The sequence below is a fragment of the Vigna angularis genome, chromosome 8 (assembly GCF_016808095.1).
Source record: "Vigna angularis cultivar LongXiaoDou No.4 chromosome 8, ASM1680809v1, whole genome shotgun sequence".
NCBI classification, from domain to species: domain Eukaryota; kingdom Viridiplantae; phylum Streptophyta; class Magnoliopsida; order Fabales; family Fabaceae; genus Vigna; species Vigna angularis.
This window is the reverse complement of record NC_068977.1, coordinates 2,040,774-2,055,209: the sequence shown is the minus strand read 5'-3', so window position 1 is coordinate 2,055,209 and position 14,436 is coordinate 2,040,774. Positions and strand designations below refer to the sequence as shown.

At 37.7% G+C, this 14,436-nt stretch overlaps 2 protein-coding genes across 2 annotated transcripts; both read left to right on the top strand.

The window, feature by feature from the left end:
• Positions 1–5,746: 5,746 nt before the first annotated feature.
• On the top strand, positions 5,747–8,642 carry LOC108319006 (protein DETOXIFICATION 9). The gene is made up of 7 exons (XM_017550001.2): positions 5,747–6,112; positions 6,512–7,056; positions 7,156–7,242; positions 7,324–7,380; positions 7,825–8,063; positions 8,176–8,381; positions 8,542–8,642. Exons 1-7 carry the CDS (start codon positions 5,837–5,839, stop codon positions 8,620–8,622), a joined length of 1,491 nt encoding a protein of 496 aa, XP_017405490.1. The 5' UTR covers positions 5,747–5,836; the 3' UTR covers positions 8,623–8,642.
• A 2,774-nt stretch (positions 8,643–11,416) lies between these two features.
• Positions 11,417–12,920, top strand: LOC108318981 (uncharacterized). Its single transcript, XM_017549976.2, has 2 exons — positions 11,417–11,889; positions 11,988–12,920. Exons 1-2 carry the CDS (start codon positions 11,417–11,419, stop codon positions 12,742–12,744), a joined length of 1,230 nt encoding a protein of 409 aa, XP_017405465.1. The 3' UTR covers positions 12,745–12,920.
• Positions 12,921–14,436: the final 1,516 nt, after the last annotated feature.

Sequence of the window (14,436 nt, the reverse complement as noted above, 5' to 3'; positions counted from 1 at the left end):
AAAGTGAATTTTATCTAACATTCAATTTAATAATATAAAATTATTAAATAAAACATTATAAAGATGATAAACTAAAATAGATAACTAGAAATATATAATATTAATAAAATTATTCAAGACAATGGATGTTTTGCAGCACTCGGGTTTCAAATGAACTAGGGGCAGGAATCTAAAGGCAGCTAAAGGTATTGTTTGTGTGGTTGTGATTCTTGGGATTGTAGAGGCAGTTATTGTGAGCATAGTCGTCTTCAGTTGCTGGCATATAATCGGATACGCCTATGCTATAGCAATGATATGGAAGTTTGTGGATTATCTTGCAAGCATGGCTCCTATCCTTTGTGTGTCTCTCAGTGCAGACAGTCTAAATGGAGCACTTTCAGGTGACTTCAAAATCTCCTTCTTCTGTGTTCAACTACACACACTATAACAACATTTTTTTATTGTTGCTTGCATGAATAACACAACAAAAACATAGGTGAATTGATTTATTTACAAAGTAAATTTGTTGTCAATAAATTGGCATAAGAGCTAGAGAACTTGAGTGTCTGATTGTTTTGTAAAAGAAAAAGTGAGATGACCAATCTTACAAACAATGCCTTTTTTTCTAAGTTGACAAATGCGGTCAACTATTATAATTGGAGTCCTCACATGGAGTCTCTTCTTGGTTCCTAAGACAATTGAGAAGTGGTGGAAAATGGTTACAAAGAACTAACAAACACAACAAATTGGTCGAATGCTTAGATGAATACGTTGAAAGTAAAGCATATGAAGTACAAAATATCTTTGTATGTGTTGTATTGAGTTGTTAATGAGTCTGAATTTGAGGATATTGTAAATGTCAAATCTTCAAAATAAACATATGATATATTGGAGAAGATGTATAAGGGAAATGATCGAGTGAAACAATTTCGACTTCAAACACTCAAGAATGAGTTGAAATACATGAAGATGAATGAGATTGAAGGAGTAGCTGAATACAAAACTTGTGTAGAAACGACGGTGGTAGAAATGAAGAAGCCTTTCTTAAGGTATATTCGGAGAATGGTATACTCGACCTATACTATATTAAGTTGGATAACTACCGACTAGTAGGATACTCAGACAATGATTGGTATAGAGATGTAGATGATTGAAAAAACACATCCGAGTATTTATTTTCATAGACCAGATGACGTTCACTTGACTTTCAAAGAAGAACTCACACTAATATTGTGAAAGTGTAAAGTCATGTATAATGTAGCATCATGATGTGTATGTCATCATGAAGTGTGACTTAGAAATATTCTAAGCAAACCGAAGATGAAACAGGAAAGAAGGATGATGATACAAGTGGATAACAAGTGAGTAATTGACTTGACAAACAACTTGATCAATCATGAAAGAAGAAAGCACATGTATGTAATTTCATCTAAGAATATATAAAGGAAGGAAATTTGAAGTCGATGCACGTGTGAAGTCGATGCACGTAATAAATCGAGATCAAATTGTAAATATGTATACAAAAATTATTGTCTACTCTGTTGTTCAATAATTGTAAAAATCTGATACGATGAAGAATAAAATAAACATTTAAGTTTATGAGAAAATTTTCTTAGAATTACAATAAACTTAAATATATTAACAATATTAACAGTGAATAATGTATTAGTCATTGTTGTGGGGTAACTAATATATTAACTAAAGTTTTATGGATAATCAATGAGTTAGTTATTTTTAATTGTTTTTGACCATGTACAACGGTTAAAAATGTGAGTTTATAAATTATGTTGTTACTTATATAAATAACACAATAACAACAAAAGTAAATTAGTTTATTCACAACAAAGTAAATTTGTTATCAACAAATATCACCTTTCTGAACGTTGGTGACTAATTACTTACATCACATATCATTTTTCAAGTAAGGTAAGTTTTTCTATTATCTTTGAATATATGGTGTTCACCGTAAACTAAAACAAATCATGTTATTAGATTAAAAAGATTTTATTAATTCACTTTTAAATTTTAAAGATAATAATATATTAAAATTATATGTTAAAATTATTTTATTTTTACGAGAATATCATAATTGATAATAATTGAAATTTCGAAATTTAGATTATGTGATCATAATAAGTTACAGGTAACGTCATATATATATATATATATATATATATATATATATATATATATATATATATATATATATATATATTAATTATTCCATAGTTTTTTTTTTGTTTTTTATAAAGTTAACCAAATCTATTACATTAAATCGACTTCAGTATTCTTTTTAATTACTAAATTAAACTTTCCTTTTGTTATTAGTTTATATTATAATGTTTCTTATACAATAACTGAATTAAATTATGATAAAAGCCAAAATAAAGAACTGTACCATTCAAAAGTAACATCAAACTAAAGTACAATGGAATGCACGCGGCGGAACGATCACGGTTTTGGTTTGTCCCCACTTCAAAGTCTCATGAAACTAAAAACTCTACACAGACAACTCCTATAATGCATATGGTCTTGCCACCTTCATGCATCTTTTTAGCCAATATTAAATACTCATTATCAGACAAATAATTCACATAACGAAAATCCTCTTGTTATTCTTATTTCATTGTCAATTTTATATGAAAAAATTATCGCTTTAGTCAATAATTAGTCTTCCATACAAACTTAACAATATCTAGTTACACTTTTTATTTTTATATTCTGATAGTTAATTCCTGATACAGAATCTTGTCGATAGGTTACCTAGGTATAGAGTTGTTTTTGTCTTATTATTTTGGTTGATGTAGCATGAATGGTTTATTCGCAGTTTGCAGTGGCTGAGCATGTTTGACCATAAAACAAGAAGGAAAACGCTAGTTTAACAACAAAATGGTGACACAGTTTTGACAACGCCACGTGGCGGTTGTCAATTGGCCGAATTTTAAAAAAGAGGAATGAAGTGTTTTATAATCAGGCAGGGGCATATTTGGAAGGGAAAACGAATAGGAATTTCAGTTTCGCGGTTTGAAAGATTGGCACCTTTTGGTTCAAGGGAAGGGTTCTCTCATCACTCTCTGTGCGTTCTTCTCTCTGTCGTTCTCTCAGGACTGTCGTTTTCTCATGACCGTCTGACTCTTTATCGGTCATTTGTCTCTGTTTGTATCGCTCTGTCATTCTCCTTCGCATTGTTGTGGGTGTCTTGTGCGTTGTGGTTGTTATCCGTTGAAGCCCTCTAGCATATTTATCTCCTGCGTTGTGGCTGTGTTGTTATTTTTTGGTAAGTCGAAGTGGTCGAACACTAACCTAATCTCCACCATAGACGTTTTTTGCTTTGTTGAAACCTAACGATTTTGTGGACTTTGTTTATGAGTGCAGGTCCAATGGCAACCGGAAAACCAAATGTAAGATTAAAATGTAATATTTATTAGTATGGATGATTTTTTATCCTTTGACTGTTTGTATTTAATCAACTTTTGTTAATGTTTTGTAGTGGCTTTCGTATCTCCATGGATTCAGCGCCTATTCTTGAAATGAATAGGTTACTAGGAGATGCTCATATACAGCGTATTAGGATGACTCCTTTTAAGTGGTGTTTGAATATTTTAAACCGTCTTGAGGTGAATTTAAAATTATTGAAGGTGATGGTCAAACGGTGGGCTGACCATGATGTTAGTTTTAGGGCTTGTCAACAATTGGTTCTATTTACTATTCTTGATGTCTTTATAGCCACAGGTTTAGATATAGGTGGTTTAAAGATCCCTTTCGATGAATCGGTAGTTGGATTGGTTGGTCAGATGTTTAATCCGAAAACCATGACAAAGAAGGAGTTGATTGAAAGGTTTCATTTGGTTATATTATTTCAGAGTAGATTGTGGAGTTATCATGTTAAAAGCAATGAAAATTTGGGATGGAGAGGACAAATACAACGACACGAGCATGCCACAATATACGAATGTAATTATCATTTTGATTGTTAGCAATATTTGATGATTATGTTAATGATTTCTAAAGTACAAAATTTTGGTTTCAGAAGGAGTTGCGTGCAATTAGAAAGAATTATGTAAGGGATTGGATCCTAGACAACGACAACATTAGAAGAATGGAAGCACTAGCTGAATATGGGTTGTTGTAGGATTGTTTAGATTTGTTAAACTTGTATATGTATTTAGAGGAAGTTGTACTTTTCCCAATTACATTGTCATATGTACAGATTTTAACAAACAATGATATATATATACCAAATTTTTAATTAAATAAGATCATAGTTTTGTTGATTACATGAACTCCAATGTAATTTTATTGACGTTGTTTGTGTTTTGATGAGAAATGAAAGCGTGATATTAATAATTCCTTTTAATAAAATCAATGGCTGTCCAACTTAAGTGAATGATCCATAAATGTGCAGCAAAAAAGGCACTTGTAATCGTTTACAAGATTTGGTAAACGTTTACGCAAGTAAATTTGTTGATTTGTACGAAAAGTTGTACTACATGAGCCAGTTCGGTGAACGTAGAGGACCATGTCTAAATTTTTGACATTTTTACACAAGTCCAACTGGTTTTTAGTGGATTATTGTTGTTGAACTGTGTTTAGAGTGTGGGAGGTCTTGTTCAGGCACCCCAAGAGGAAGGAAAACATCATTGTTTGTGAGTTGAGCAAGTTGGATGAATTGTGCAACAGAAAAGGCACTTGTAATCGTTTACAAGACTTGGTAAATGTTTACGCGAGCAAATTGGTGGATTTGTACAGAAAGTTATACTGCAGGAGCCAGTTCTGTGAACGTAGAGGACCATGTCTAAATTTTTGACATTTTTACACAAGTCCAACTGGTTTTGAGTGGATTATTGTTGTTGAACTGTGTCTAGAGTGTGAGAGGTCTTGTTTGGGCACCCGAAGAGGAAGGAAAGTATCATTGTTTGTGAGTTGAGCAAGTTGGATGAATTGTGCAGTAGAAAAGGCACTTGTAATCGTTTACAAGACCTGATAAACGTTTACGCGAGCAAATTTTCGGATTTGTACAAAAAGTTGTACTATAGGAGCCAGTTCTGTGAACGTAGAGGACCATGTCCAAATTTTTGACATTTTTACACAAGTCCAGCTGGTTTTGAGTGGATTATTGTTGTTGAACTGTGTTTAGAGTGTGGGAGGTCTTGTTTGGGCACCCCAAGAGGAAGGAAAGTAGATATATACTTTGTTGAAAATGAGTGACGAACCATCAACTACATCAACGACAAAAAATTAACCAAAACATAAAAGTCCTAAAACGAACAAAACATAAAATATAACACAACAACTAAAACACAATGTAAAAACATAAAACCAGGAACAACCCTTTTACCTTGGTGGTTGAAGAACTTGTCATTTCGCACTATAAACTCAACAAAAACGATGATGTTGCTGAAAACGAACAATTGGAACGAAGAGATGCAACCGAGAACGAGAGCGAGACCGAGACCGAGATCGAGAGTGAGAACGAGAGCGACAGCGAGAGAGTGAACGAGAGGAGAGAGAATGAAAGCGAGAGAGAACGAAAGCAACAGTTTTGAAACAGGACACAAAAATGTTCATTTCTAATGAAACAGTACAAAGACATTTTTGGAATCACAGATTTCTTAAACCTCTCCCAAACCTCAAGTCAGATTTTAAGTTAAAAAAAAATTATAATACCAACCAATGGAATTATGACACTTGGCGTTGTTAAAATAGTGTCAAACAATTTTTTGTTGTCAAAATATCGGTTCCCATAAAAGAACCACTGGTTTGGTAAAAAAGGAGGGAGAAAGAAGGAGCACTTTTGCTCCTATATGTATCTCCTTGCAGTACATCTTTGGCATGAGCATTCAACATTCTTCAAACCATGGAAAATTCTAGAGAGATGAGTAAGGAGATGGCAGAACCACTGCTAAAAAAGGGTGGTGAACAAGAAATGGCATCATCATCATCGGAGAGTACATTCTGCCAAGAGCTGAAGAGGATAAGCTCCATGGCGGCTCCAATGGTGGCTGTTACTGTTTCACAGTACCTTCTCCAGGTTGTGTCGCTGATGATGGTGGGACATCTTGGAGTACTGGTCTCCTTCTCCGGGGTTGCTATTGCCACCTCTTTTGCTGAAGTTACCGGATTCAGTGTCCTTGTAAATACAACTCTCCCTTCCATTTTCTCTTTCTGCTTCAATGCACCCTTTTTCTTTTATTTCTCTCATTTTTTTTAAAGTTAGCATCTTTAGCCTTTTTGCTTGTTTTTTTACTGGATAGATATATATTTTCTAGTTCTTGGGAGAGGGCCCTTGATCCAGGTGATCAGTACCTAGTATTAGCATATCAGCTAGATCACATGTAAAAAGTACAATGGGCCATCCTATTGAATATTTGTGTTTTACTAGTGCTTAGTTGTTCAGTTTGGTTGATAACCTTGCTTTTGAGACTGGATCTGTGCAAAGGGTTGAAAGTTGAGAGCTTGAAAATCCCCTCATTCAAGTTTTTTCCTTAAGATAATTATATTTGTGTTTTGAAACGTTTGTGTTGCATTGCAGTTGGGAATGTCTGGTGCATTGGAAACTTTGTGCGGGCAAACGTATGGTGCAGAAGAGTATAGAAAGTTTGGGAACTACACTTGGTGTGCTACATTGACTCTGATGTTGGTTTGTGTCCCCATATCTCTGATGTGGATATTCACTGATAAAATACTGATGCTGTTTGGTCAAGACCCTGAAATTTCTCGTGCAGCTTGTGAGTACTGCATATACCTCATACCAGCACTATTTGGCTATGCTATTCTTCAGGCTTTGACTCGCTACTTTCAGACTCAGAGTATGATCTTTCCCATGGTTTTCAGCTCAATTACCTCACTGTGTTTGCATATTCCTATTTGTTGGGGTCTGGTTTTTACGTTGGACCTAGGACACGTTGGAGCTGCATTAGCCATTGGAGTTTCTTATTGGTTGAATGTGGTTTGGCTTGCAATTTACATACTCTACTCCCCGGCTTGTCAAGAAACCAAGATAGTGTTTTCTAGTAGTGCTTTACTTTGCATTCCAGAGTTCTTAAAATTAGCTATTCCTTCAGGACTCATGTTATGGTAATTATGACATTATATGACTTTGCATCTCCCATAACACAATGCTTTTTCTTGCTCTATTTTTCTTCTGCTAATTGCATTTTTCACACTTGTGTGCAGTTTTGAATGGTGGTCTTTTGAGCTGCTAACTTTACTTGCAGGGCTTTTGCCTAATCCCCAGCTTGAAACCGCAGTACTCTCAATCTGGTGGGTGGAATCGATTTTTCTTTCATTACTATGAAATAACTCTGATGTCATCATCTTTTGACTTTTATCACACCCTTGCAGCCTTAACGCTACTACCTTACACTACGTCATTCCTTATGCTGTTGGAGCTTCTGCAAGGTTGGCTTTTTCTGGTTGCGTCATTCTCTACTAATAGTTTACGTTATATTATTAAAATCTAAAATCTACACAAAAGTTAACATCTTCAAAATGCTGTGATTTTCAACAAATATTACGTTAGAAAGTATCTTATTCTTGTGCTAATGCAGAGACACCTGTAAAAAAAGAAGTACAAGGATATAAACTGTGTATGCATTATATCAAATATGAATTTCTTACACTGGTAAAGAAGGCTACCAGAGTAGCATACACAAAAGGAAAAAAAAAATCATAAATTTTCTATCATGGTCACAGAAAACACAGGAAAGATTTGAATCAGATTTTGCTCTCCTCTCTCCGTTGAATGACTGTTTTGATTCTTCCATGTGTTTTTTTTCCTCATTTCCTTTCTGTATTTTTACTTGTTACATCACCCCACAGATTGACATGGTGTTTGATTTGCAGCACTCGGGTTTCAAACGAACTAGGGGCAGGGAATCCAAGGACAGCCAAAGGTGTTGTTCGTGTGGTTGTGATTCTTGTGGTTGCAGAGGCAGTTGTTGTGAGCATAGTGTTCTTCAGTTGCCGACATATATTAGGATACGCATATAGCAATGATATGGAAGTTGTGGATTATTTTGCAAGCATAGCTCCCCTCCTTTGTGTGTCTGTCAGTGTAGACAGTCTAATTGGAGCACTTTCTGGTGACTTGAAAATCTCCTTCTTCGACTTGAAAATCTCCTTCTTCTTCTGTGTATACATCTAAAATATAACAACATTGTTGATTGTTGCATCTATATCTATGAACGTTTGTAGGGATAGCAAGAGGTGGAGGATTTCAACAAATAGGTGCTTACGTGAACCTGGGAGCCTACTATCTTGTAGGAATTCCTACGGGTTTGTTTTTGGGTTTTCATCTACAACTAAATGCCAAGGGACTTTGGATGGGAATTCTATCAGGGTCTGTTCTACAAGCAATCATTCTTGCTATCGTAACAGCACTAACAGATTGGCAGAAAGAGGTTAGTTTTAGTTAGTTTTCTCACATGTATAAATAAATCTATACTCTTCCATTTTTAGACTCTTTGCATGTGGAATGCATGCTGAATGATAGTGAGACATCACCCGAATACATAGCTAACATTAAATTACTGTACTTGGTTGTTGCTGTTACTATTGCAGACAGCTAAAGCTAGGGAGAGAGTGGTCGAGAACTCAAGTAAAACTCATACTCCATTTGCTTGCGATGTTCAAGGCAAGTGAACAATAAAAAGAGTGGAAGAGCAGACAATACACTGTCATTGCTCTTTTGGTTTTTGAGTTGATTGTGGAAAGGAAGTAGGGAAATAAAGAGAGATAGCCATAGAGGATATAGTCTAGTGTGTTAGCTTTCTTTGTGACTGTGTTTTTGTTTCTGTTTTGTGTCTGTCAGGATTTAATTATATTAACATGTAGACAAGTTGTGTGAATATGTGATGAGAGTTTTGTATTGTTTTTGCTTTTGACTCTGAATGTTTACTACAACATATCAGATTAATGGACATGTTTCTTCTTACTTTGATGCATGATATGAAGGTGTTCAGCAATGTGTGGTAAAATTTTCTTTTGCTGCATACTTTAGTAAATGCTTGAACTGCACATTCCATTGATGATAATAATAACACTCCACGAGTCCCACGGATCATTTTCACCTTTTTCTCTAGTGTTCATAATATGTCTCATGTGTTTTCAGTGGTAAAATCAAACAAAAGAAAAGTGAATGGGGTATGGTCCATTTTTGGTTGAAAGCACTAGTTGATTGTTAATGCCAGTGAAAGGTTACCATTATATTTCTCAATCACTTGCAACTCTCTCACTATCATATTTTCATTTCTCTTGCAATATTTGGTGTTTAAAAAATTACCCTTACGCTGGGTAAGACATTACAGACAAATATCTAATCATCCATGGCAGAGACTTTTTCTTTTCCAAAATCAATTTGATCCTTCCTTTTCTTCTTATTGCAGTTGATTGATGAAAATAGGCACCGGTATTAGAATGCAATGCAATAGTACCACCTACCGTGATTCAAGAATAAACAAATCACAAAATTAAGTAAAATTCACAATTTAAATGTCAATAAATGTCCTTTCTTTTACTTAATTAAAAAAAATGATATGTAATTTAAATGAAAAATATATAATTGCCGTGGTTTCCTTATTGGAACAACCTATTATTGATTTGGATCGTTTTCTATTATTTAAAAAGAATGCTAAGTAAATAGAAATTTCAAAAAATACTGTAAAAAATGATATTGTTTTAATAAATAGATAATGTTTTTTCTTGGATAATAGAATAAGTGACCTCGGACAGATAGAATCGTGGGACTCGTGGGCACAGCATTGGTCCAGCCTTTTTAAAAAATTATTTTATTCTGTTATATCTCAGTGGGGTTGGATATGTGATTTAATTAAGTATTGGTTTAATCCTTTACTACATCCCTATGTACGAATTTCTCAATTGGATCTCGTTTTTTAAAGTGTATCAAAATGGTCCCTAATTTTGAAAATTGATATCAATTGAGTCATTTCCGTTAAGTTGGCTGGACGGCGTTAAAAAAATTGATGAGTGGATGCTGAGATGACGAACGAGCGCTCGTCCACCAGCGAACGAACGCTCGTCCACCAGAGAACGAACGCTCGTCGACCTCTTACTGCTGGACAACCGTTTGTTCCACACTGGACGACCGTTGGTTCGGTGGTCGACGAGCGTTCGTTCGCTGATGGACGAGCGTTCGTTCGCTGATGGACGAGCGTTCGTTCGCTGGTGGACGAGCGCTCGTTCGTCATCTCAGCATCCCACTCATCAATTTTTTTAACGCCGTCCAGCCAACTTAACGGAAAGGACTCAATTGATATCAATTTTCAAAATTAGGGACCATTTTGGTCCACTTTAAAAAACGAGGACCCAATTGAGACATTAGTACATAAATAGGGATGTAGTAAAGGATTAAACCTTAAGTATTTATAACAACAAAAAAATTAAATTTGATCGTATAAATTATTAAATAATTTAAAAGTTCTTCATAAAGTTTTCCCTAAATATTATTTTAGTTTATGAAACGTAAGGATACGAATTTATTAAAAAATCAGCATAAGCACCAAACGCAAAGGCATCTAGAATAAAAAGTATGAATAAAAAATAGAACATAAAATACAATGAGGGGAGTATAATATAAATGAGAAGAACGATAATAAACAAAGCTCCACCATAAATTATTGCACTGAAATTGACATTATTTTGGAACATTTATAATAATAAAACATCGAAAACAGATATAGCCATGTGGAGCTTACTACGTACGTATTCCTCAAAAGTAAGGCCCGCGTGGAGGTGGAGGTCCGGGAGGCCCAGGAGGACCGGGATGCCCATGAGGCCCAGGAGGCCCATGTGGGTCAGGAGGCCCGGGATGCCCATGAGGGCCAGGAGGCCCGGGAGGTCCATGAAGGCCAGGAGGCCCGGGAGGTCCATGAAGGCCAGGAGGCCCGGGAGGTCCATGAAGGCCAGAAGGCCCATAAGGTCCGCCGGGAGGCCCGGGAGGTCCGGGAGGATGGTGATGCAGGGGTGGCGGTGGAGGATAAAATGGATCCGGATGGGCATGATGACGCGGTGGTGGTGGAGGAGCAAAATGATCGGGTGGCGGCGGTGAGTGGTGGACAGGAGGTGGCGGTGGCCCTGGCGGTCCTCGCAGCGGACCCGGTGGCCCCGGTGGCCCAGGAGGAGGATGAGAGTGGTGGTGGTGGTGATTCATGGTTTCCGATGGAGAGGAGATTGATTTGGTGAGATTATGAGAGAAGAGTTTTGACTAAGAAATAAATAGCAGCGGAAGATCTAGAAGCTTTCGAACCTTATGTCATCCAAACGAATACTTCACGTAACCTCCAATTTCTCGTTACTTTTCACTTTCACCTCACTGTTCAAGTCGGTAGGTAAATAAATTTACTGAATATCTATTCTCAAAAATAGAATCAAAGCTTTCTCTTATTCAATTCAATTGGGAAGCAACCGACTCAACCGGATGGAGTCAGAAGAAGCATCCACCGCCAAGCTCCGTCTCATGTGCAGCTACGGCGGCCACATACTCCCCCGTCCCGGCACCAACTCCCTCTTCTACGCCGGGGGCGAAACCCGTATCCTCTCCATCCAGCACCGCACCCTCGCCACGCTCTCCTCCTTCCGCACCCATCTCTCCACCCTCCTCTCTCTGAAATACCCCTTCACTCTCAAGTACCAGCTCCCCCACCTTCACCTTGATTCTCTCATCTCCCTCGCCTCCGACGAAGACCTCCACATCCTCGTCGACGAGTACCACAACTCCTCTTCCCGCATCAGACTCTTCGTCTTCCCTGCTTTCCGCCACCCCAAAACCGAGTCATGGTTCTTGGACTCCCTCAAGAGCTCCTCCATCATGCACCACTCCTTCCCTCTCGACACCACCTCCTCTTTCGCTTCCTCTCTTCTTCCTCCATCCCTCCCCTCATCTCTTCCAAGGTATTCCGCTACCTTATCCCCTAACTTCTTCACCAAGTCACTTTTTTTTGTTTCTTTCTCAAGATTTTAATAATAAACTCTGGTTGTGTTTTGTTCAGTGATAGTACTGTTTCCAGCATCATTTCGCAGCGGCAGAATACGTGTTATCAGGACTCTGTGCTTCATGTTTCGGAGGCCACACTCAGTGCTCAGACTGTCCAAGTTGAAAGTCAGAACCTCTTTGTTTCCAATAATGCAAATTTGAATGCACGGTATTCTTCATTTCCACGGTTTAATTCAGTGGTGCAATCTGCTACACGCAATTTACCCCTTCATGCTCCCCTGAACTCATTACCGACTGGCCACTGTATTTATCAGCAATCTCGTCCTTCGACGCATCTGGTTTATCAAACCAATCCTATTTGCCCTGTATACCTCGTACCTGTTACTTTGCCTATGACTGCCTCTACCCAAGCATCAATGAATCTAAATCTTTCATCCATAGGTTCCCGTGTACCACGTAACTCTACCTCTGACTCTCAGAACTATTTAACACACACAGAAACTGCAGCACTCGTTCACGTCCCTTACAACGAAAATCAGGCACCGCAGATCGATGTTAGTCCAATGCATCATATTCAATCTCAATCTCAGAACATATCTATTACTTCCGTGGAATCAGCCGAGAGTGGAAATGAACTTGACAACAACCTTACTCGTGATCAGATATACAAATCTCAGCCCCCACCTCCGGCATTGCCTTCTAAACACCAAACCGTGAGAAAAGCCACCCCGGAGTTGTTATCTGAAGCTCTTGCTCAGTTGCATGTGGATAGCCTCAAGCCGCAGCACACAGAAATATCACAGCCACATTGATTTGTATTATCTGGAAGACACAATTTTGAATGTTCCATGATGACTTTTAATGTTCCATCATGTGTTTTTTTTCTCCCTATAGTGGTACTTGTATGTTTTGGTAGTTGTATATGACTTTTCTTTGGCATGTCACTTTTAATAGCCGTACATTGAATATAATTACAGAAATTTTAATATCTTAAAGTTTGCAAGTTAATAAGCATAAATAAATAAATAAAATGTATGTAATGTTGTTTAAAACAATTTTATATATAATTTGTGAACTTGTTTTGGTTTCCACAATTTCACTTCGGAACTGAATTGATTCACCGGTTGGCTCCAACAAGGAGAAATAAATTATTTATTATTATGAATTTAAAAATGTTATTTTACTATGAATTTCATTAACTTATTATAATTTTCTCTTTGCAACACACAGAAGTCAACCAGTACTTAAAGGAGATTTTGTTGTTATTTTTCAGACCACTTGTGATGGTTTTCGAGAGAGAGAGAGAAGCGTTATAAAAATGAAAGATCAAGTGTGCTTCTACTTCTTTATTATCATCATGTTAATGCACTCTATACTGTAGTTTCTAGACGTATATGCTCATGTAAATTGAATGCTTGAATATGGTGCTTTTACTTTTTGTTACGAAAAAAAAAACAAAAGATCTCACCTTTCAAGAAGTTTAATTAAATTTAACGTTTAATTCTTAATATTTATACGGGTTAAATATGTTTTTAGTCCCTGAACTATCAAGCGATTTTGGTTTTAGTCCCTACTTAGAACTTTGATGGTTTTTAGTCCTTATTGTTTTGAAACTCTGAGTAATAGTCCTTAAAATTGGACGGTGTTAAGTTTCAGTGGATGTGGCAAACGGCGTTGCCACGTGATCACTGATTTGCTCTATTCTCTGTCTGCCACGTTGGATGTTTAAGTATTTGAACTGAGATTAAGTTGATTAATTAAGTTGTTCTAGGGTTCACAATTTGTGAAATTAAATTTTTGAATTGGGGGATTTAATTGTGCCAAACCTCGACAAGCTGGACATGTTGGACCGCCATTTTCGTCGTTTACATGTGTCTTCTATGGTACGCCAGCACTCACCACCCCGATCCCCACCTACCGGCCAAGCACGTCTCCGACGCCGGCCTCTCCCCCTCGCAGCTCCAAAAGCTTCCCTCCATCACCGGAAAAGACCTTCTCATGGGCTCCGAATGCGCCGTCTGCCTCGACGACATCGCTACCGACCAACCCGCTCGACTCGTTCCCGGTTGCAACCACGCCTTCCCTGTGGAATGCGCTGACCCCGCCGTCCCAAACTCCGCTGCTGGCAAAGCGCTTTACTCCGACCCCATCAGATTCCGGCAACAAGGGTCCCCTTCTCTGGCGAGCTTCTCCACTTTCTTCTCCTTTTCTGTCACCAACCTCAATCCATCCTCCGTCAGCGGTGGCCTCACCTTCGTCATCTCGCCGGACTCCACCGCTGTCGGCGATTCCACCGCTGTGTGGGTCTCGTACTCGACTGTGAGGCCGAAAGATCCGATTTTGAAGGTGGATCTCGATGTCGGTATGTATCTTAATGATTTCATGTATGTGGGGTTTTCTTGGAACGGTACTGTGGGGGTTGTTGCTGGGGTTGTGACTGTTGCTGGGGTTGTGACTGCTGGTGCTTTTCATCTTGCGCTCTTTGCTGGTGCATTCATTTGGGT